Consider the following 24,072-nt stretch of genomic DNA (forward strand, 5'->3'; position numbering starts at 1 on the left):
GGCTGAGAGCCAATAAAACTTTAATTTCATATAATTTTCATGTTTCATAATATATTATTCTCCTTTTGATATTTTTCAACCATTTAAAAATGTAAACATCTCTGTTAGTTCACAGACCACACAAACACAGGTAGCTGTTTGGGATCTGCTAGATTTGGCCTATGGGCCATAATTTACCACTCTGGCCTAGGGCCCAGTTTTCCTTCAGCCTGTGCCTACTCCTTTCTCCTCCTTTTACATAACCTGCAAATTATGTCTTTTCCCTTTTAGCAAAGCTTTCCTTTTGTTTCTCTAAGTCACTGATGGCCAGTTTCTGTTTCTTTCTCATAGGTCCCAAAAGTCCAAGAGAACAATTATGAGGTCAGGAAAGACAAGCACAGCCTGAAGAAGGGGCACAGGCCCCTCTTCTACTGCTTTCCAGCTATGTGAGCTTGTGCAAGGTATGTAACCATCCCAAATCTCCATTTCACCACCAATAAAAAAAATTATGGCACCCAACTACCTGAAAGTAATAGTGAAGGTGCCACTTTGTACTGAGTAAAGCAGGTAAAGTGGGAAATACAACCTGTGGAGAAGGGTTGCCAAACATGGTTCAGAAACAAGGCAGCAGATATTTCACTTCTAAGCTGTTAAATCATGTAGCGTATGGGTTCCCAAGCAGAGAAAGGAAGCTCCGTGAATTCAGATAAAGTTCTGGGGGAAGAAGAAACTAGCAACCTCATTGACTGCACGCTACTTTTCATAATTCTCTGAACAGGCCAGAAACTCAGTAAGCAAAACCTGAGAATGTCTGTGGCAAAACAACAGTGTAGATACTGAGGAGCATAAAAATGAATAAAACTCAGCCCTTCACTTTAAAGAGTTTATAATTTATTAAACATAAGGACCTATAGTACAAAGTAAATATGATTTGTATAAACCAACTACATTAAGAAGTTAAAAATAAAAAGAACCAAACAAAAATAGCCAGGAGAAGAATTTCCTAGGAGCTAGACTTAAACAATAAACAGGATTTCAAAAAACTAAAAAGGAAGGAACAGAAATTTGAGAGTGCTATTCATGCACATATCTAGGATTACAGGACATGCGGATTCTCAATTCCAGTAGATATTATTAAATTGCTCTCCAAAGACACTGTGCTTCCATCAACGGTCAATTCCCATCCTGACATTTGGTACAATGAGAGTTTATTTTAAGATGCTTTGTCCCATGTGATGGACAGAAAAGGGTAGCTCAATTTAATTTTCATTTCTTGTCTTCACATTCTCTATAGTAGTTTTATATGTCTGTTGTCATGTGAAATAAAAGGCACAGTCTGTTTACGGATGATATGTCATTCTGTGTGGCTGAAGCACAGAATACAGAAAGTACAGAGGACAAGACCCTCTCTCTTCCAGAGGTTTCTCCAGGCCCTTGCTCTTTTCCTCTCCACCCCATAAATTGCTGGTTTGCATCAGTAGATAGGGACAAACCTTTCCTTTTTTCCTTGAATGTACCACAGTAAATTAGAGAGTTTATAAATGAATGAATGTGGTAGAAAAATACTGGTCTTGACAGAAACATTTGAAACCATTTCCTTTATTTTTGCCCAAAACTTGGTTTCTGCCCAGTTTGGATCATAGAATAGTAAGGTGCCTCAGAAAACACACACAAATTTGATCCAGGTCTGGAGACATGACGGCAAAGACTTGGCAGGAATACATCCACCTTCTCCTTATCCCATCTAGAAGGCAGAAAGGGCAGGAAAGATAAATCTGGGTGTGAACCTGATTTACTGGCACTGATTAAGAAGGTTCTGCCTCTGAAAGCTCCCATAAGGATATAATTTTCAGGTAACAATTCCTATACGTTATTTTCAGAGAAAATGATTATTTTAGCCAAAATCTTATTTAGTCTTTCCATGCTAAGAATAAAGTGGCAACCAAAAGGAATCAATACAGCACACAGAACTCTCAAAAATTTAACAAAAATCTATGTTCTCAACTCTGGTCAACAAAGCACCAGAGCTAGGAAAAATTACACTCCAAAAATTGATGAATGTGTATCACATTCCCAACTACAGTGGGTAAACTGAAAATCACTATAAATATTTGTTTTCAAAAATAATTTGCTGTTATCATTCCAGTAACACTATAATGCCATATTGCCTCAAATACAAATAGATTAGTCTAATCCAGTGATTCTTAACCCTGGGCAATTTTGTCCCTCTGGGGACATTAGGCCTTTTTTTTTTTTTTTTGGTGCTCAGATTAGAAAGGTTATACTACTGGCATCTAGTGCACAGAGGTTAAGGATACTGCTAAACATCAATGCACAGGATAGTCCCTCAAAGCAAAGAAGTATCTGGCTCAAAATGTCAATAGGGCCAAGAAATTGTGATCTAAACCATTTCTTCTTGGTTAGCTGGGACATGTTGACAAATATACAGGGTTAGAGATGATAAGCACTCTTCTTAAAGAACTATTAAGCTAGACAATTTAGGGTCCTATAGAAGATCTTGATATTTATGTCAACGAATAAGCTTCTATTTAGTAATTTTCAGTTGAAATATGTAAAGAATAAAATAGACCACAGTCCACGATTCTGCCCACTTTATCAAGCAGTTTACCTCTACATGTATTAGTTTATCACATAACCTATGAGAACACCTACCTACACCAAAATTTGTAATCAAACTGACTACTGCTGGCTTCACCTATCACAAATTAGTATTTTCCCACATTTCGACCCTAACCGAATTCTCCATGCCTGCTTACCAAGTGACCAGTCCTCAGATTTAAACAGTGGGTTTCATGTGGTCGTTTCCTGAGGAAACTTTCATACCTAAAATTCTCTTTCTCTGATATCACAATCCATTAAAAGTTTACTGTCCAGTTCCATGAAATTTAAAATCCAGAGTGAGAAGGGAATTTGATTTTGACTATAAATATAAAGGCAGATACAAAGGGATGTCCTCTATTAAAAAGTTAGGGGTGTTGGCAATGAAGTGGAATAAAATATACAAAGGCCAAAGAGGCCTCTCTAAATATTACAAAGTCCTTAGAGGTTATTTTATTTCCCAGTTAAAGTTTCCTTGGGTGTTTCAACAAAGAAAGACATTTTTCTGGGGAAGGCTTTTTGTTCTGTTTTTCCGTTTTAAATTTCTCTACTTCCAAATTTGCTGAAAGTATTTACTTTCTACTTTCTAGATATTATGTTAGAAGAAATATTTTTAAATTATGCAAAAGTTTAGTTCAAATTTAGAGGAATCACACGGGTTCAGAAATCCATTTTTAAATGGTCACATATACCTAACAGAAAGAAAAGCATCCTGTAACTGACAGAAATCCATCTGAATGCTGGTTTCTCAAGCTAACAAAGCAAGCACTGTTTTGTAGAAAGATAGGCAGTTCAGCCTGCTGACGCTTTCTGAAACACTTAAAGATGAAGACAAAACTATCGCTACATGGATTAGCTGGCCTGCAAACCAAATGTCACTTTCTGAATGTAACTCTGAAATAGAAATTTCTGTCCTTAGGCTTAAGAAAAGTTCAAGTAGAAAAGCACTCTATTATAAACTTGGGGGAAAAAATGGTGCCAAGATGACTTAACAAAAAACAAAACAAAACAAAAAGGACATTAGAAGGTCATTTAAATGCAAGATCTAATTTCAGAGAGTTGAGCACAAAGAGCACAAATGTGGAAAACTCAAAGGATTTTTCATGTGCCACAAAAGGCAGCAAAGCATGTTTAGACAGACGTGGTGAAACTCTCTTTAATCTGGCTAAATATAAAACGTTTTGTTTTACACAGCTTCTGAAAACGAGAAACAGCACCGGGCTCAAGAAAAGGGTAGGTAAGGGGAGCAGCTGTGTGTCCACAGCTTCCCCTTCAGATCCCAAAGGAAGAAAGCTGCCGCCTGGAGGTACTGGGTAGCCAGGCAGCCTTACTGAAAACAACTCAGGTTTTCGAACGAGCGTTGTTTTTGGCAAGAGGGAGGTGTTACCGGCTGCTTCCTGGGGTGCTGGAAGGAATGTGTCACCATCAATTAGAAAGTACACTAAGCCCCGTGTTTAGGTCACAGAAGGAGTACTGCCTCGTCCATCAAGGATAAATCCATGCCAACTCTCGGAAAGGAGGGGAAAGGAGAGCTGCAGGAAAGGTGTTGGTGCCCATGACCTGCAAGTCCAAAAGGAAACTCCAACTTGTTCTGCAGGGAAATTCGGGCACGCTGAGTTCACCGAGAACTCCGAGGAGTCAACGAGGGCGGGTGCCCGTACACTTCCCCAGGGACCAGCGCCGCCCGACCGCAATTCTGGGGAAGACCCCGGCGGTCCTGGAGAGGAGGGACAGGCCCCCACTACTCACCTGGCCAGCCCCGCGGAAGGGCTGGTGGATGAATGAACTGCCCCCCCGCCGGCCGAGCCTCGCGGGACAGCGGCGGACCGCGGGGTGCTCACCTGTGGGGATGCTCGAGGGCTTCTCCGAGTCCGCACCCAGACAGGGATTCCAGGGGTGGAGGACGAGCGCCAGGAGCAGCAGCTGAGGCTTCACCGTGCATCCCCCCATATTCGGCCCTCGAGGGCCGCGCGGGCTCAGGCGCCCACGGCCCCGCAGCGCCGCGCTTCTCGCGAGAACGCAGAGACCCGGGTCCGCCCTGGGCCGCCGATTGCGGGCGGGAGCGGGCTGGCAAGGCGCGCGGCCGGCAGCCGGAGCGGCGCGTAACGCAGCAGAGTGAGGTCGTCGGTGGAGGCACGGAGCAGCAGGCGCCCGGGGCGCTGCGGAGGCCTTATAGGCTCCCCGAGGGGAGGCGACGGGGCGGGCCGCGCCCTGGCTATTGGCCGCCCGCTGACCCGCCGCCGCTGCGCGCCCGGTGCGGTCGCCTCAGCTCGCCCTCCTGGGCCCCACGTCTGGACTGTTTGCTCAGCGCGGACGCTATTTAAGGAGCTGCCTGCGGCTACGTGTGGAGGCTCACGCAGCGCTTCTGGCTGGAACGGGGAAGCCTGCACTTAGCTTTGGGAGTGGGTTTGGGAGAGGGAGGAGGAGCCGCCGGGAGTCTGGCGGGAGGGCGGTGTTCCCGTCTGGGTTCCTCTCTGCTGTCCCAGCCCCGGTAGCTTCCACAGCAGCCTCGAAGGGTGAGAATTTGCTCTTCTATGGACTTGGATACTCCACCCAGTCTGAAGTGACTGCAAATCTGCGGCAATCTTGGCTGACTGGGACCTCGCCAGACTCTTAAGCCATGGAAATGGATCGCCCCTCATTAATTCAGGGGCAGGTTCATCACCCTGTAAAAGGAAGGCCGTGCTTTTATTTTACTCCGTAAACCGAAAGTTTTATTGTCCAGTGAACATTTCTTGCTCCGCCGCTTGTGCCAAGAGAGCCTTAGACTCTTTCCAGTAATGAGGCTTGTAAATCCTGCGGAATCGGAGCCCAACGTGTGTAATGCCGGGGCTGTCCTTACAAGATCGTGCTCCAGTCCGCATGGAAAATTACTCCCAAAGACGTGGTCGGAGAGGTCGAGATCTCTGAGCCTTGGCCCCCACTGCTTCCACTTTTGACTGTTGTCTAAGAAAATTCCCTTTTTTCTGTTCTCACATTTTAACTAGCCAAGGGTTTAACTTGTTGGAATGAGTGGGAGCAAAAGCACAATTAAGAAAAAAGCTTGACAGTTTTGCCTCATACATTTAATGACATAAGCTATTTTATAGGAGAAAGAGAACCAAACTGCTACCATTCTGGAATCTCCTGCCTAAATTTTCATGAAATTAGAAAAAAACAGAATCGAGACAACACCCGTTATAAATCTGGGCCTTTGAAATTAAGACAGAAAATTATGGAAAAATGTGTTCCATTATGATCACGTTTTGTCTAAAATTAACATATCAAGATAACATGAACTTAATGCTTTCATCTTATCTTGATAGTATTAAAAACAGGTGGAAAACCCTGCAAAGAAATCTTGCCTGGGATGTGACATTTTAGAAAGAATCATTTCCTGTGCCCAGAACTAAGCCAGTTATTACTCTGTTTTGAAGGTTTTGTCTCAGTTTTTTAAAAGAAGAGGAAAACTGGAGAAAGTTCTGAGAAGAGTAACAAATAATTAAAGAAGTGGAAACTATGACCTGTGAGAAGAATGAAATAAGGTTTATTTAGTCTGAAGGGGAAAAAAAAGCTAAAAGATGGATTCCTTAATAACAGCCTTTCATGTGTGGCAAGTACAGCTTCATAAAACTAGGCACAAAGCAAACAGCATCAGTCCTCTGAGTCCAAGGACTCTACTAGGAATGGCTGGTGTTTTGGCCAGATCTGTCTCCAGAAAGCCAAACCTGCAATTGCCAAACTCCTTGAATCTGACTTCTTGCTTCCTTGGTTCTCCAGTATCTTTAAGAACTTGGAGAGCTACAACCTGGCTTCCTGCCCTCCCAAACCCCCGTTCCCCTCATGAATGCTTAACGGCTTCTCTGCATCACAGGTGTGTGTGTGTGTTTAAACTCCAAAAGTCCACTAATAATTTCAGGTTATATTGACATTCTTCCTTCTCTGTTAAGAGTCACAACGTCTGTGCTGTGAGACTCGTATAAAGCAAGTGTTGGGATTTTCAAATACCTAGACATTTCTAACAGTCTGAAAGAGCCCCAATTCTCAAACCAAATCCTTCCTGCTTTCTTACATTTCCAGCCATCTGCTGAACATTTCTACTTGGATGTTCCATTGGCAAAAACTCGATATGTCTTTTTTTTTTTTGAGACAGTCTCGCTCTGTTGCCTAGGCTGGAGTGCGGTGGTGCGATATCCCCTCACTGCAAGCTCCCTCTGCCTCCCGGGTTCACACCATTCTCCTGCCTCAGCCTCCTGAGTAGCTGGGACTACAGGCGCTCGCCACCAGGCCTGGCTAATTTTTTTTTTTTTTTGTATTTTTAGTAGAAACGGGGTTTCACCATGTTAGCCAGGATGGTCTCGATCTCCTGACCTCGTGATCCGCCCGCCTCGGCCTCCCAAAGTGTTGGGATTACAGGTGTGAGTCACCAAGCCCGGCCCGATATGTCTTTTAACTCATCAAATCCAGATCCCACTCAGCTCCCTCATCTCTGTTGATACTACTGCTCTCTAACTCATATGGCCTCAGACATTTTTACTTCTCTCTTTCCATCCCCCACACCTGCCAACTCACAGAGCTGGACTCCAAATCTTGTCATTTTTTCCCTTCATGTTCTCTCTTCATCTATTCCTTTCCATTCTCACTACTACCTCACTAATGCACTCTTGAGTGTATCCTATGCCATTTCCCGTAGACTTTCCCTACCACCAGTGTAATACCACTATATACCACAACTAGATTAATCATACTCAGATATCCTTTTGATTGCCTCATCCCCAAACAGATTTCATAACAGATTTGGAAACAATCCACATTCCCTAACCTAGTATTCAGATTCCTTCATGCCAAACTAAACCCAACCAACGTAGTTTGCTTTATTATCTCCTAAAGCAGACCAAATACTTTGTCACTTTAATTCTCTAAAGTTTAGGTAGGAATCATTTGGGTTCCTCTGAAGCCCAAGCATGAGCCCAAATTCAGTGACTAGCGGTTTGTGGAGAGTTTTGAGAAAACCAGATAGATGAAGCTAAAATGACACAGGAAAGGGAAAATATCCAATTAAATCAACCACAGTGGGTAATGGGAGCTTAATCCCACAAAATTGATGTACTATATATCACTCAAAAATATCCTGGTCAATGGGTCAGAGAACTGGGATATATATTCCCAACACCTATCAGTCATTGACTTAAGGGCTGAGGGACACTCATTAATTCCCAGGCATTCCCAACCTGCTATGGTAGCAGCCACTCTGATGATGTAACTCTTGATCATAAGAAGTCAGGGTGACATGCTCAGAAATGGTAAGGAAATTTGAGGAGAAATGAGAGAAGCAGCATTTGCTCAGCAACCATACCTTTGTTCATGTTATCCCTATATCTAAAAAAAAAGGATGACAAAACCTGTCCTCCTTCCTTCATTGGGCTAACGTCTGTCAAGCTCAAGTGCCACCTCCTACAGGAAGCCCAACTGGGGTACCTTACCCTACCTCAGGATGGGTTTAGATGTCCCTGTTCCATGATTTCTAACTTCTGAAGCAAACCTCTCTCATTTGTGACAGGGTCTTTTCTTAGAATTATTATTAGACAGTGTATCTGTTAAGGTCAGGATTCAATTATTTTTCATCATCGAAGAGTAAGTACCATAGTAGCACATTTGTTTATTCATTGATTCATTCAAAAAATATTCCATGACTACTATATCTCAGGCATTGTTCTAGATAGATATTGGTAAAAACAAATTTATTAGTGACAGAAAAAACAAAAATCTACTGTGCTTTAGTTTCAGGTGAAACAGAGATAAACATATAAGGTAATAAGTGGTAGAAAGTAAATCAGGAAAGGTAACTGGGAAGGACCAATAAGGAGGGGAGGTATACCAAAACCTTAGTAAGGGATCCTGGGAAAGCCCCACCGAGAAGACGATTCTTGAGCAAAGATCTGAAAGTGGTGAGAAAAAGAGGGGGCCAGGATGTACAGGGGACCTGTGTTCCAGGCAGAAGAAACAGGAAGTGCAAGGACTGTGAGACCAGAAATACCTGGAGTGTTGTGAGGAAGCAAGAGGGCAATTGAATGTTCAGTGACTGTGCATAAGAATAGTAGGAGATGAAGCCTGAGAAGGTAACAAGCAGGGTGGAGGCAAGCAGATAAACAGTCAGTGTGATAAGGGTAGAACCTAGTAACAGCTTTGTCCTTTACCCTGGATGAATTGAAAAGCCATTTGGATGGTTCTAAGCAGAGCAGTGACATGATCTGAAGTAGGATTTAAAAAGGATCACAGAGTCCACAGCTGCCACATTAGAGGAAGATAAGGGAGAGTGAGTGGAGAAATAAAACAGAAAGTCTGTAGACCTGTAGACCAACTTGAAAGCTAATGCAGTGGTCCAGGAGAGAGATGACGGAGGCTTTAAGCAAGTCAGTAGCAGTAAATGAAGGTCAATTTCCAGATAGATTTGAATGTAGAGTCAACAAAATTTGATGTCTGAATGTGGACATAAGAGAGAAAAAGGAGTCAACGAATATTTATTCAATGAATATTTGTGGAGTGAATAAGAAGTAAAGCTTTGGGAATTCGCGTAATAACCCTGGAGGTACAGAGGAAGGGGGATGTTAAATGAATTAGAGGACAAAGAAAAACCACCAGACATCCAAGAGCTGAAACTCAGAGAAGGCGGACCCTTTTGAGGAAAGAGGAAAAAAAGAAATCAGCAAAGGAGACTGTTAAAGTCAGATAAATAGGAAAAGTATTACAGAAGAGACACTGGGGAATAGGAGGAAGCCTCAGAGAGGTCATTGATTATAGCATTGGGAAACACAAGTTTAAGATCAGAACTTAGATGGGAGTAGAAACTACAGTGAATATAAGATATAAACTGGAGATGAGGGCTTAGAGAACACCATGAAGCAGAACTTTTGTGCTGTGACTCTTCATTCTAAATCAGGTCTCTGCTGCAGATGTCAGGGGATGACCTCTCTAATTTTAGGATGATCAAGTTGCCACAAATCTGAAGCTCCCCTTTATATATGAGAGGTTTGCAGTATAGTCCGTGGGCCCCAGCAGTTTTCCCTTTTAATTCTTTAAGCTGTAATTTGACAGGAATGATTTACCAGGTGACTTTTTCAAGGCTGAACGTCCTTTCAAACAAAGCCTATATGAGACCAACTACATTTTAAGAAGTTAAAAATAAAAAGAACCAAACAAAAATAGTAAAGGGAAGAATTTCCTAGGAGCTAGACTTAAACAATAAATGACCTGCTTAACACAAAAGTAAAACAGGTTTCCTCGTGCAACAAAAACAGTAATTTATCACAGGGAAAATGAGCATGGTTTACTTTCTGAGGTGTTTTATTTCTTTCATTTCTTATTTGTCTTCAAGAGAAGATAAGGACACTTTAAAGTATATTTTTTAAATAACACTAATTCTACATTTTAGTCATCTTAGTGTGCTTATCTGGAATCTTCTTTCTGTGGATATGAGTTGTGAAACCCTTGTACCTAGCAAAATGATGTCAGATGTAAAACTAAGCTCAGCCAAGTTCAAAGTAAGAAGAGCATGCCAGGATAGGAAAGAATGCCAGCAAACACAAGTATTTTGAAGATGATTCTAGCAGATGTTTGTGACTAGTCAAAATGATTGGGCAGAACTGTCTAGGCCATGAATCATCCTTCAGGGTCAGCAATCATTGTGGCATTCACATTCAGTCTTCCAAATATGTTTGACCAAAGTTCCACACGATGACCTGCGTGTTGGCATAGGTAACACCAGATTAGCATTAATTATGATCAATCACCGTGTATAGTCAACATTTTCTTGTTCAACAGTAGTTTATAATGATTTTTTTTTTTTTTTAACTGACTCTCTGCCCTTATAATCTCTCATTCTCCTGCTTCTCGGGACCATTTAGCTCCTTTCTCTGACATCTGCTCTGCCCAGAGGCAGATTTACCCTGAAACTATTGAAGCTTAAATGTCAATGCCCCTCACTTGCAAAGGCCCCTGTAAGTGCTAGGAGTGTCTGGGAGTTGTACGATATGCTAGGCTGGAAGGGAAGCCAGGCTGTAATCAGGAACACTCACTAAGAAAACACTTCTTGGAAACTGCCTGGGGAAATCTTAGAAAAAAGGGCCCTGAGCTCCAAGGATTCTCTAAATTATTGGGCTTTCTTTTCTTATTCTAAATAAGTACTCACTTCTTTATTTTATTTTATACTTGTAACTCACATAATCTTTTTTAAAAAGATCTCTAATGTTTTAGACCCCCATAAATTTTGACTGGCTTCTTGTCCTACCCCTAGAATCTAAAACCAACCCTTTCCATAAGAATTGAGAATACAAGGAGTCTATGATCAATAATTCTTGGGCTCAGCCTGCAATTGAATCTTTCTAAGTCAGTTCTGATTGTATGCTATACTCAATTTCTGATAATGATATTGTTACTTTATTCCTCTATGATTAAGCATGCCCTTATATACCTTGGTTCAAGTATTTTAGTCACTATTTTGGATCCCTGTCTGATTGCCTAATTCATCTCAGACTGAGATCTTTCCTGATCTTCTTCTAAGTTTTCCAGAAAATGGAGTTCTGTCACTTAATTGAATCTCTGAACCTCCTCAAGGCCTCCTGCCTGCATTGTCTTACCATCTGCTATTAGGTATTTCTTTACCTGTCTTTCCCATGGCTCTTAGTCTGCTGGTTCTGATCATCCCTATTCTGGCAAGGCTTTTTATGACAGACATGAGATTAACATACATTGATTACAAGTGTTTGATTCAACCAGAAACTTTCAGTTGAATAATTGTATTATAATTCTACTTGGTGAGATCTCTAAAGATGCTATCTTGAAATGAAGTATAGTGTACCTAAGAAAATATTGAGATCTATTATGTAATAGAAACAGTTGTTAACACTCTAATATTAGATGTTATTTTGTTAAAGATGTAAATAACTCTAATATTAGATGTTATATAAAGAACAGAGAGGATAAAATCATAGAAAATTATAAAACTTTGGTCTTAGGGAAGTGGATATCCTTCAGAAATATGGCATACAAGTACAAATGGTATTCCTAATCTGCCATTCTTAAAATCTGGGTAATGCATTATGTGGCTTTTTTTTTCCAAAAAAGGAAACATTTTTGCAATAGAACTGAAAGGAGAATTTACTTTAAAGCATATACCAATAGAGAAAAGCATGGCATTGGCCAGTGTGCCACACCATGCCCAGTCTCACTGCAGCACCTTAGAATTATAAGTGTTGTCTTCTTTAAGAGTATTTTTTCATTACACATTTCTAAAAGGGATGGTTTACATCAGGTATAATTTTCTGTATTATAGGCACAGATCACAATGCACAGAGCCACTTCATCCTTTTTGAAGATCACTATAATGATCATGCAGCCCATTTGCTGAATGCATGTGAAATGGTCGGTGAACTCCCTGCAGACATCTTATTTTGCAAAGTTCTCTAACATTACATCACGCCACTCTGATATTGAAAGGTAACCATTTGGTTACTGCCCTCTAATTTATCTTTTACTTCAACCACAGTATTTTTCTTAATTACTGTTGCAGTGTTACTTTGTTAATGTCTGCAGGCCCTCTTTTTTTTTTTTCCAGCTGTTAATATGGTTCTTAAAAATTGGAATTCAGAGACTATTGACACCAATTTTATCCTAAAAACATTATGTAAGTGCAAAGGATTATCAGTATTTACCAAAAAAGATTTTAGCTATAATAAAAGACAAATACTTATTTGAACAAGTTATTAAATAAAAATTTTTTCCTTAAACATTTTAAATTTCAAGAAATGAGAAATATTATCAAATCAACTACTTTAATGCCTTCTTTGAATTCTTCAGTTTTTCAATAATTATAATTTATTGCCTAAATCAAAATAAATAAATGATACGATTAGTAGCCACACAGCAAATTTGGCCAAAATCAATCCCAAAAGTAAAAAATCTCATTTTATCTTTATTCCACTCATGATTTTCTTAAAGTAGATGCAGTTTTTCATTCAACAAATAGTTTTAGTGCAGGGACCACATTCCAGACACTGCTCTTTGTCTTTCGGCTTTCAAAATGAATTAGATCCTGCTTTCTCTTTGAATACCTACATACAAAAGCAAATCACTCTGCTAAATAATAAATTGTTATAACTTGATTTAGTCTGTAATATATCAAAATTAAAACGTATTAAGGAAAAATAAATTTTCTGAATTTGGGAAACAGGATTATTTTGAATATATTACAGTGTCCCAGATAAAATAATAATTTGAATTATCTTTTTAAGGTAATAGTTTGTTGTCATTTGTTGTTGATATTGCTAAGGTGTATTTGACAATGGTCTATAATTAAGTAATTAAAGTTACATAATTATTTCATAGTCAAGAAACTAATCAATTTTGATATTGCAGCCACCTAAAACCAAAAATGCCACTTTTATTGTGAGAATAAATCAATAGAAGGTAAGTTATTAGAGTTTATTTGTAGTCTTTATTGTTGACAATAGGGCACATCCCCTCACTTTCACACGCACTAATTTCTTTCTCTATCACAAATTTGATTTCCATTTTTAAGAGGATGCTTTAAAGACTGCTCAACAATGACAGTATGAAATTATGTTGACCTCAAGTCTTTGACTCAGGCCAATCTGGGTTCCAATCCTGATTTTGCCACTTATCATCTATGAAACCCTGGGCTGTTTCTTAGCCTCTTGATTTGGCTGAAATTAAATAAAACTTATTATTGCACATATGAAGTTGTCCAGAGACAGGGAAGTCCCCAGGCACAGTCTATTAGGTCTCTGCCTCTCTTTCTCTCTGATGTTATTGGCCTGCCCTCCTATGGTTCTTGTACTGGTAACAACATGTTTGCAGAAGTCCTGGGCATTATGTTGACAGGAAGTTACCCAGAAAAAGAAAAAGAAGTGCTGTTATTTCTGTCTTTACCCAGAAACTGCCTAGAAGACATCCCCTTGTGTCACTGGCCAGAATTAGGTCATGTGGCCAATCGTGCCAGAGGAAAATGATTGCCATTCATGTTTAGCTTCATATCTATCCCTAGAGCTGTAGATGATGTCAGCTCTCTCTGAATCACACAGGAGACAGTTTGATTTGGAAACTTAAACAAAATTTAGGCCCCATGAGCAAGAATTATGAATGGTTGGGTAACCAACATAGTCCATTACCTATTATTAGTTGACTGCCTACCAAGGAAGATGGTAGATTGGTAGAAGTCTCTCTTCTCTCTCTGTCTCTTTCTGTTTCTCTATCTCTCTCTCTCTGTCTCTCTCTCCCCCTCACACACACACGCACACACACACACACACACACATACATACACACATTCGCACTCACAAACATACCATCGCCAATCCTCTGCATGTGTGTCACAATTTTAGATTAATATTTAGTGTTTGCATCATTGTGGTTGTATAAATAATATTTATTGTTAAGCTAAGTAATCTACCATAATTCAATTTCCTTTCTTGTATGTTTTCTGCTTTTCCTGGAATTAATAATTGCCTTTTAAATTTATTTACTGTGTAATAAACTATCATTAAATTCTTTATTCAGTTGCTTAGTTTTCTATGTGCCATCACTACATTTTAATTCTTTGGGATGAGCTGTAAAACTTCAACCAATGTGGTCAGTCACATCCAGGAATTTCTTTGTCTTTTTTCTTAGAGATGACTCTCCTAGAGGAAACCTTCATCCTTCTCCTACCTGGATTGATGGAGCTGAAATTCCCATGGGATTTCTCATCATTGTAATCATTGGAATCCCTTAACTTCTCTCCTTTATTGGATCCTCATTCCTGTGATTCATTCCATTGTTTTGGTGGAACACATCCTCCAGTAACTTTCTGAGAAAAAGTTCATGAAATGTAAATGTTTTGAAACTTTTCATGCCTAAAAATCTACTCATTCCACTCTATAAGTTAAATGCTAGTTTCAGCGAATATAGAACTTTAGATTGGTTTTCACTTTCCTTCAGTATTTCAGATTGTTTCATTGTTACAATGACTTCTGGTCAAGCTTGTGTTTACAACCTGTATCTCTTCTCTCTCTCTCTGTCTCCCTCCCTCCCTCTATAATCTTTTGTATTCACAGTGTTCTAAAATTCACAGTGACATAATGATGCATTTTGGGGTAAATCTTCTGTCATTCATTGTTTTGTGTATTCAGTGAACCATTTTTTGAAAAATTTTCCACTCCATTTTCTCTATTCTCTCTCCTATATTGATCCTCTAATTTCCTTACCTTCTCTGATTTTTCATTTATTTGCCTTTTTATTCTATTTAGAGTATTATTTAAATGTATTTGCCTCTTTCAAATTTTTATTTCATAATTTAAATTTTAGAAGGCGTTTCTTATTTTCTGAATGTTCATCTTTAAATGTCAGTCCATTATTGTTTTATGAATACACTGTCTTTTAATTCTTCAAATAGAGTGGTTTTTTTAATCGTTTTCTTCAATTTCATGCCTGCGCTCTGTTTTCTTCAGTTCATTTGTTTTGGCCACTATATTTATGTGAAAGCTTGCTTCATATGGTCCACTTATCCTTGACTTTCTAGTCAGAAAAGGTGTTTAAAAGATGACAGCTCTATGTGCAAAGGTGGGGTTTGTCAACTGGCATACATTTTGTAAGGTGATGAGAGAAGAGAACATCTAAACATTTTGTTTGGGGAAGGCTCCCAATGTCAGTATCTTTTGATGCTACCTTTTTTTTTTTTTTTTTTTTTTTGAGTCAGAGTCTCTGTCACTCAGGCTGGAGTGCAGTGGCGTGATCTCAGCTCACTGCAACCTCTGCTTCCTGGGTTCAAGCAGTCCTCCTGTCTCAGCCTCCTTAGTAGCTGGGACTACAAGCATGCACCACCACACCCAGCTAATTTTTGTATTTTTAGTAGAAGGGGGTTACACCATGTTGGCCAGGCTGGTCTTGAACTCCTGACCTCAGGTGATCTGCCCACCTTGGCCTCCCAAAGTGCTGGGATTACAGGCATGAGCCACTGCGCCCGGCCTTGATGCAACTTCTCTATAGAAGAAAACTTCGATCTCCTGAATGTAGGGGAGGTATGGCCTTTAAGTTTGGCTGTTATATTCTAGTTCTTGAATAGGGTGGGCTAAAATAATCATGTGGGTCTTACTACTCAGAATGTAGAGATTCATTTAGCTGCCATAATTTTAGTGTGTTACTTTATGTTATAATCATCTTAGGTGAGTTCCTTAGTCAATTCCCTCTATTCTACATACTGCAGACAATAATTCCCCATTTCACTGAAGAGGTGGAGTCAAAGGAGGAATAGTTTTCTGTCTATGCCAGGAGAGACAGAAGATCTGAGGTGCAGAGACTTCCTATAAAGACTTTATATTTGGCTTGTGGCCCTATCACATAACTTCACATTCCAACATACATACTGGCTCCAAATTATGAATCTTTTTCTAACAAGAACTGCTCTGTTTCTTACTGAAATTTTCATCTGAAGGCATACAAATTTCAGCTTCTTGAAACTTGTATATAAAGTCTGAATGATCAACATATTAAACATATATTCTTTAAAAACTGTATCATCAAAATGAACTTAATCACTAAAGAGTGAGCTTGATGGTGTCAACATTCCATAACATATATTTATTTTACTGTATCTATATAATTACACCTCAATAAAATTTGAACTTGACCTGTGGGAATGAGGTGATCTGGAGGAAAATGTTTTAAGGGTTCTTTGTAGAAAGTCTGTGTTTGTTTCATCTGCTGATAAGGACATACTTGTGATTCCAACTAAACTACTCTGCTTTATTCATGCTTCTGTTTGAAGAAATAAAATGTGCTAAGTTAGGTGCTTTAAATCAATAGATGCAGCTCTCAGGGACTGGATGAAAATGTCTTTTATGAAACTATCTTGATGCTTTATTAAATAAAAAATGTATTGATTCATCTGTAGAACTTTGGGCACCGTGTACATCATGTGCACTGGGAATAGAGTGTGTTGGGAACAGAAGCATTTCCAGTCCTTTGGGAACCTGCAATCTATCATAGGGAATGATGATGAAAAAATAATTAAAAGTGTTGTAAATGTGATGAAAGGAAGAAGTACAAAGTGTGTGGATGTGGGCTGGTACGGAGGGTTAACATAGTCAGGGAAGGGTTTCATAAGAAAATGTTTAAATGAAGACCGAAATTGTAAGACTCACTAGATGAAGGAGGAGTTAGGGAGAGAGTATTCTAGGGATTTGAAAATCATAAAGCATGAAGACAAACACAAATTGCTCACCAGTAGTGAGCAAGGTGTGTGAGAGGAGGTGGAACTAAAGAGGCAGGGTGGAGTTGGAAGAACGTTTGGTGGAAGAGAGTTGGCTTTTATGGGAATGTCAATTGGAAGTTGTTGAAGAGTTTGAAATGCAAGGGAAACATAATCAGATTTGCTGTTGAAAAATATCTTTCCAACTGCCATGTAAAAAATGGATTGGAGGCGACTCTACCTTTTGGGTATGGTCCAAAGAGAGCTCAATTTCATCCTTTTTTTTTTTCCATAAAGCGAATAGAATTAAAATAACACCTGAGGTCAGGAGTTCGAGACCAGCCTGGCCAACATGGCAAAACCCTGTCTCTACTAAAAATACAAAAATTAGCTGGGCGTGATTGCAGGCACCTGTAATCCCAGCTACTTGGGAGGCTGAGACAGGAGAATCACTTGAATCCAGAAGGTGGAGGTTGCAGTGAGCCAAGATCGTGCCACTTCATTCTAGCCTGGTCAACACAGCCATACTCTGTCTCAAAAAAACAAAACAAAAAAGAAATAATTAAGTATTATACACATAAAAACTAGAAAGATTTTAAATTGAACTATAGCCCTGTTAAGATTGCTTTTAATAAGATTTTGCATAAAGTAAAATTTAAAAGCTTGATTATGAAATAATTTAAATCCTTTCAAAAACTTCCATAAACAAACTGGAACCTCCAATTGTTCATGTAAAACATGAACAATATGTAAACATGTAAAGCAATATGCCTAGCAAGCTTTCTAGACAGCACATGATTTGTAACTGCATTTGTATATTCTGAAACCTTTGTAGTATATTTAAATTATTTTAAATATAAATTCAGTTTAGCATTAAGTCAAAAAAATTTAAACGAAAGGTAAAACTATCAAAGTAGTTCAAATTCAATATCAGTTTTAATAAAAACTCTCAAAACATATAATCTTTACAACCAAGACAAATTAGTTTTCATTTTTCTAAACTCAATCCAGTGTTTTTCCTGTAATGATTTTAAGCACTAATGCAAGAGAGAAGGTCCACAAAACATCTGCTATTTTATTTTGCATTAATTTGTTCTTTGCAGTAATTTGAGAAAATACATTCAAAAATTAAACAAAGTTCAGTTTTCAACGTAACTAAGAAACCAATTGTATTCAAATTATAAAATAAATCTGTGGATGATCTGCAGTACTAGAGTAACATAACTCTGAGAATCAAGTACTCATAGATACTAAGGTCACCATCAAGACAATCTAAATCAACATTGTTCCCTTTATATCAAATGTTGCTGAGGCTTTCATATGCCCACCTACAAAAGGAACTTTATTGACTTTTTTAGTGCATCATTTGAAGAAAGTTTGGTCTTGGTCTCATGACAGTGTGAAGAGGTAGCTATGGAACATGAGGCATAGGTTTTACATTTCCCTGAGTTGCCACAAGGATCTGCTAATACAATTTGGCATCATTCATAGTGCCAGTAATCACTGTGTGCATTTCAGAGATAAAACATTTAGCCTCTTTCAAAGGAATGTAGTAATTGTAAAAAGGAAGATGTTGTGTAAGGTCGCTATGCATGGAGATCTTCTGCTTCTCCAATGAGTTCTTATCAGAAAGTGCCTTCTCTTACCTCCTGGGCCCCTGACAGATAGCAGGCCCAGAGCTACACCAAGGCTTTCTACCAACCTCACAGTGTGAACTCCCAGGAAAATATGTCTTATCAACCTGAATTATGAATTAATTTGATATAGCATTGTTTGATATTTTCATCGAATTGCTTGAGAGGGTTATGTCTTCTTTGGTTGAATCAGAAACAGGGTAAAGCCCAATATTTATTTTTAAAGTTACATCAATGCGATTCTGTTTTAGGAAACTTTGGAAGTTAGTTTGACAAATGATTTTTGATCAAGTATTAGTTTCCAACCTCACAAATGAAATAACTCTTGCTCTGTACTTGCAAGCCATATACTACATTAGAAATAGTCACATTGTTTTTACTCTGTAGTGGGCATAAAGAAGAATGTAACAACCTTTCCTAAAATAAAATTTTAAAAACTGTTTAATTTGCTGTTCAATTTAATGAGATGTACCTAAGATGCCTAACTCCAAGTTGTTATTATTATCTTTTTTATAAGATAACCTTTTTCTCAATTTTTGCTCTTTGCAAGAGCTAAGTACAATCTGAGTAAACAATATTAAATAACAACAGAAAACCATTAACTTTTTCCATGAGGCATTTCAGGAATGCAAGAATTCATTTTTGATCATTTGCCAACGTAAGGCTATCTGATCCTTGGAAGCTTTCTCTGTTAATTGAATGGCTTGTACAACTATCTACCTCTTTCCTCAGCATCCAACCCACAGTGTCATTCTTAAAATAATTCTTACCGTTTACTTTACAGAAAAAGCAGAGGCCATCAGTATAAAGATTTTGAACTAACTTCCCCTCCTACTTCTGTTGCTCCAACCATAGATGGACTTGCATTTATTGTCATTGCTGACTCTCCCGGGAAAGTCTCTCCAATTTTGCTCTGGATCCACTCACTTCCTCACACACTGTACCTTATCAGTGGCCCTCTCTCCTACACACTCACCTCTCTCTCTTTACATTTAGAAGCACTTAAATACAATACAGACTCTATCATAATAAAAGTAATAGGTTCATTTCTTTGGCCCTACATATTCATCTACCAAATTTCTAGGCCAGAGATTCTCAAACATTTTGGTCTCAGAAATACTTTCCATCCCTAAAAATTATTAAAGGCCCCAAAGACCTTTTATTTGTAAGGGTTATATTCATTGATATTTACTGTATTCAAAGTTACTGTATTCAAAGTACTGTATTCAAAGTTAAAACAGATATTTAAATAATATTTATTCATTTTAAAATAACAATGTTAACTAGGTAACATCAATAACATATCAAAAATAACTATATTTTATAACAAAACATTTAGTTAAAAGAATGGCAAATTTCTTTAATACTTGGGTTAAGAGGACACAGCTATACTCATATCTTCTGCATTTAATTCCTCATGGGGTTTTTGAAGTACATGAAGAAATCTAGCCTCATACAAATATGTAGCAAAAAAAAAAAAAGACAAGATTATCTTAATAGCCTTTTCAGATAAGTGTGGATAGTCTTCTTTGATGACTTACCAAAATTTGAAAAATGGCAATTTCTGAAAGGTTGGTTGTGATGTGAAATCTTTGTTTGGTATTCTGTTATATTAAAAATTAAAATCAATTCATGTATCTTGCTATTTGAATGGATCTTTTACCCATGTATGATTTTGTAACTTTGTGCATCAAATGTTTCCAATATATTGGCTCACTTAGTTATACAGAGCTTCCAAATATACATTGGAAAATTCCCCCACATACTCATGAGATAATGAAAGTGAAAAAAGGCAAATAACACTTTAATATTAGTATAAAAATAAAGTTGATTGTTTCCAGACTGTAGGGCCTAGTGATTAAGAGAGCAGGATCTGGTGTCAGACTAATATGTACAACTATAAGCTCTGCCCACCTTAGGAAAGATACATGCCTCCATTTATCATGGGTATAATAAAATATCTACATCATTAGAACTGTTGTTATGTTGAGATGACATAATACATGTAACATAATGGCACACAGTAAATGACCAAGAATGACAGTTTTGCTTTGTTTTTTAAAATGTCCTTTTAGTTCTGATTTTCTCCTGTGCTTTCAATTTATATTCATGTTCTCTATACCTTTACTTTGTCCTCTCTTCTGGGATCTGACATTCAGGGTAAATGTGTCCTTAGGTCCTGACTGAAGAAAACGTTCAGGTTAGAATCTTCAGCTAAATCCAAATTGGACCAGAAGACAACTTCATTCATGCTTTTTAGGAAGTGAGACAATTTCTAGAACGTGGAAAGCAAAGCAAATTGAGTCATTTAATCCCAGGATCCAGAAGTTTCACAGGTGAAGGATATGACTTACTAAGGGAAGGATATGACTTATTAAGAGAAATCTCTAACTATGTATAGGGGCTCCCTGGACATATTTGTGATAGGAAGCAGAGTTTCTCTTTCAGGCTGCTTGAGTTAATGGAACATTTGGGAAGAGCATGATGTTAGCATGGGAGAATAGTTGCATTTAGCTCCTGGGCCATAGAAAGAAAATAGCTGACTTCAGTCCTTTGTAAGAAGTCTGGCTCAAGTTGGATTCAAATTCCCTGTTCTGGTTACAATTGCTGTGTAACAAATCACCCCAAAATCTGGCAGTGCCACTTACAACCACCATTTTATTAAGCTCACAGATTCTGGCCTCAGAAATTCAGAAAATGCACAGTAAAAACAGCTTCACCCTGCTTCTCCTTGTCTGTGGTGTCAGCCAGGAAGATTCAAAGGCTGAGAGAAAACTGAAAGAGCTGGAATCATCTGAAGGCTCATTCACTCACTATTGGGCTCAGTGCCTACGCACAGTCTCTCCAGGGAGCCTGAGCTAATTCACAGCAGACAGCTTCAAGGTAGTCAGACTTTATATGGTGGCTTAGACCTCCAAGAGTGAGTGTTCCAGAAACAAGCTCGAAACTGCACTTCCCCTCATGTCCCAGCTTCATAAGCCACACAGTGTCATTCCCACCACACTCACCTGGTTGAAACATTCACAATCACAAGACTACCCATATTCAAGGGGAGGGGACAAAGACCCCATCTCTCGCTAGGAGTAGTGTCAAATAATTTTTGGCCACGTTTTAAAACTACCTGAGTGCTAGACAAGGAAACTATTAAGTGGAGTTTAATGTGAAGAACAATTTAATCCTGTGAGCGTGGACCCAGGGACGGAGAAGAAACAGAAGCAACAAAACATTTCTGAGCCCAGGAAGTCAGAGGTTAGCTTGGATACTTCAGGACTTGGCTGGCTTGGGCTGGAGAAGCATCAGAGTTTCTTTGGTAGCAGAGCTGGATATGAAGAGACCGAATGTGGAAGCTTGGCAAGGAAAATGGGAGAACAGAGAATAAAGAAAACAAAATCACTCAGAATCCAACTCCCCAGAAGTAACTGGTCTTTACATTCTGATGTGTTTCTTTTAGTGTTGTGTCTGCAATATATGTATATTTATGATTTATGTTGTGTGTATGTAAGCAAGAAAGAACATGCATGTGAAGCAACATTGCAATCATACCATATAAACAATTTTATGTCCCATCTTTCAACTCAAGATTTGGCTTACTTCTCATTCGCATCCCACCCTGAACAGATTTACATTTCAGTTCTGTTCACTTCTGCTAAATCAGCTAAGTTCGTCTTGATAGAGTTCCTGTGTGCCTAAGTTTCTCTGTCCATTGCCAACAACTTGCCACTGAGTTTTTGTTGTTATTGGTGTTGTAAGTATTTACCAATTTGAAAAAGACTTTCCAACCAAGAAAGGAACAAAGTCATTAATTACTCCTGTCCATAAACCTAAGGGCCAAAGCCTCTAATATATTAAATAACAAAGTTCCTGCCCTATAAAGCAGACTCTGCCATCTTGCACCAATGCACCATTCCTGGTGCAGAAGCAACAGCAACAGCAAAGATTACAAACAAATAAACAAACACAAACCAAACTGCTACTACAACCATTGCTCATCGCTTCCAGAAATATTGAGAAGAACCCAGGTTACATATTTGGCCACCTAAGGTCTTAGGTGGTTTTCTTCTTGTAACAAATGCCTAAAACAATATAATTGACTCCCATCCCCTCAACTGGTACCCTCATTTACCAGCAACCGGTTGTTATGAGATAGAAACAAGGCCAATTAACAGCTCCCAAGCTTCCTGTGTTGACTTCTGAGACACTCGCTCCATTCCTAACCTCCGAACCCCCTGCTCTATTCCTAACACTTGCTCCATCCCTAACCTCCTAACCCCTTCTGAAAGCAGGAACTGCAGAGCAATTTAGTGAGGAGAAAAATTATTCCTAGATTTTTATCAGAGGACAACACTTTAGCCAGGTGTTAAATGTCTCTTGCTAAAAGGCTTAGAAGAGCATAAGAAGAGAGAGTCAAGCTGAATATAGAACGTGTTGCATTTTTAAACAAAAATGCCTTTTTTTTCTTTTGGCCAATGGATATTTCCAAATAACTAGTGTCTGCTTTAAAATAATTCTAATGATGCTATTCTTATCCACAGCCTTTTAAATGTGTCATGTGAAGTTATCTTTGTAGAGATGATCATATTATTTTGCTTATACTCAATGGGATTTATTCAACATTTATTTAGTCCCTACTTCTTGTTAGTTACTGTTATAGGCAGTGAGGATATAGGGTAAACATAACACACAGTATCTCTGCCTTTTCAGAACTTATAAACAAGCGAACAAATTATATTTCTTTTTTTCCATAAGTTATTGGGGTACAGGTGGCATTTGGTTACATGAGTAAATTCTTTATTGGTGATTTGTGAGATTTTGGTGCACCCATCACCCAAGCAGTGTACAGTGTACCATATTTGCAGTCTTTTATCCCTCGTCCCCTCCCACTCTTCCCCCCAAGTCCCTAAAGTCCATCGTATCATTCTTATGCCTTTGTGTCCTTATAGCTTAGCTCCCACATATCAGTGAGAATATACGATATTTGGCTTCCCATTCCTGAGTTACATCACTTAGAATAATAGTCTCCAATCTCACCCAGGTCACCACGAATGCTGTTAATTCATTCTTTTTATGGCTGTGTAGTATTCCATGGTATATACATACCATGGTTTCTTTATCCACTCGTTGACTGATGGGTATTTGGGTTGGTTCCACAATTTTGCAATTGTGAATTGTGCTGCTATAAACATGCATGTGCAAGTATCTTTTTTGAATAATGACTTACTTTCTTCTGGGTAGATACCCAGTAGTGGGATTGCTGGATCAAACAAATCAGTAAGAAAGAAAGAAGCAATCCCATCAAAAAGTTGACTAAGGACATAAATAGACAATTCTGAAAATAAGATATACAAATGGCTGACAAACATATGAAAAAATGCTCAACATCACTAATGATCAGGGAAATGCAAATCAAACCACAATGTGATACCACCTTACTCTTGCAAGAATGGCCATAATCAAAAAATAAAAAACAGTAGATATTGGCGTGGAGACAGCCAACAGGGAACACGTTACTGCTGGTGGGAATGTAAACTAGTACAGCCACTGCGGAAAACAGTTTGGCAATTCCTTAAAGAACTAAAAGTAGAACAAGAATATTTCTGATGGTGTTACCTGCTAAGAAGA

The 24,072-nt window shown here is 38.7% G+C and overlaps 2 protein-coding genes across 20 annotated transcripts in view; both read right to left on the reverse strand.

The window, feature by feature from the left end:
- PLOD2 (procollagen-lysine,2-oxoglutarate 5-dioxygenase 2) overlaps window positions 1-6,093 on the reverse strand; it is a 90,297-nt gene extending 84,204 nt beyond the window's left edge. For both annotated transcript variants that reach the window (XM_019024662.4, XM_019024661.4), the window contains exon 1: window positions 4,440-6,093. In XM_019024662.4, coding sequence (XP_018880207.1) covers window positions 4,440-4,548 — 109 coding nt within the window. In that variant the 5' untranslated portion in view covers window positions 4,549-6,093. The remainder of the gene's footprint in view (window positions 1-4,439) is intronic.
- A 2,197-nt stretch (window positions 6,094-8,290) lies between these two features.
- The window catches only part of PLSCR4 (phospholipid scramblase 4), an 86,311-nt gene continuing 70,529 nt past the window's right edge, over window positions 8,291-24,072 (reverse strand). For 3 of the 18 annotated variants that reach the window (XR_010132951.1, XR_010132971.1, XR_010132962.1), the window contains 3 exons: window positions 17,231-17,348; window positions 14,302-14,440; window positions 8,291-10,316 (listed from right to left, as the gene is read on the reverse strand). The gene's annotated coding sequence lies outside the window, so the exon portion shown is untranslated. Of the gene's footprint in view, window positions 10,317-13,049; window positions 14,441-17,060; window positions 17,349-17,736; window positions 21,801-24,072 lie in introns of those variants that run through there. The other 15 variants (XR_010132956.1, XR_010132960.1, XR_010132958.1 and 12 more) reach the window with 12 other exon arrangements.

Source organism: Gorilla gorilla, chromosome 2, assembly GCF_029281585.2.
Source record: "Gorilla gorilla gorilla isolate KB3781 chromosome 2, NHGRI_mGorGor1-v2.1_pri, whole genome shotgun sequence".
Taxonomy (NCBI): domain Eukaryota; kingdom Metazoa; phylum Chordata; class Mammalia; order Primates; family Hominidae; genus Gorilla; species Gorilla gorilla.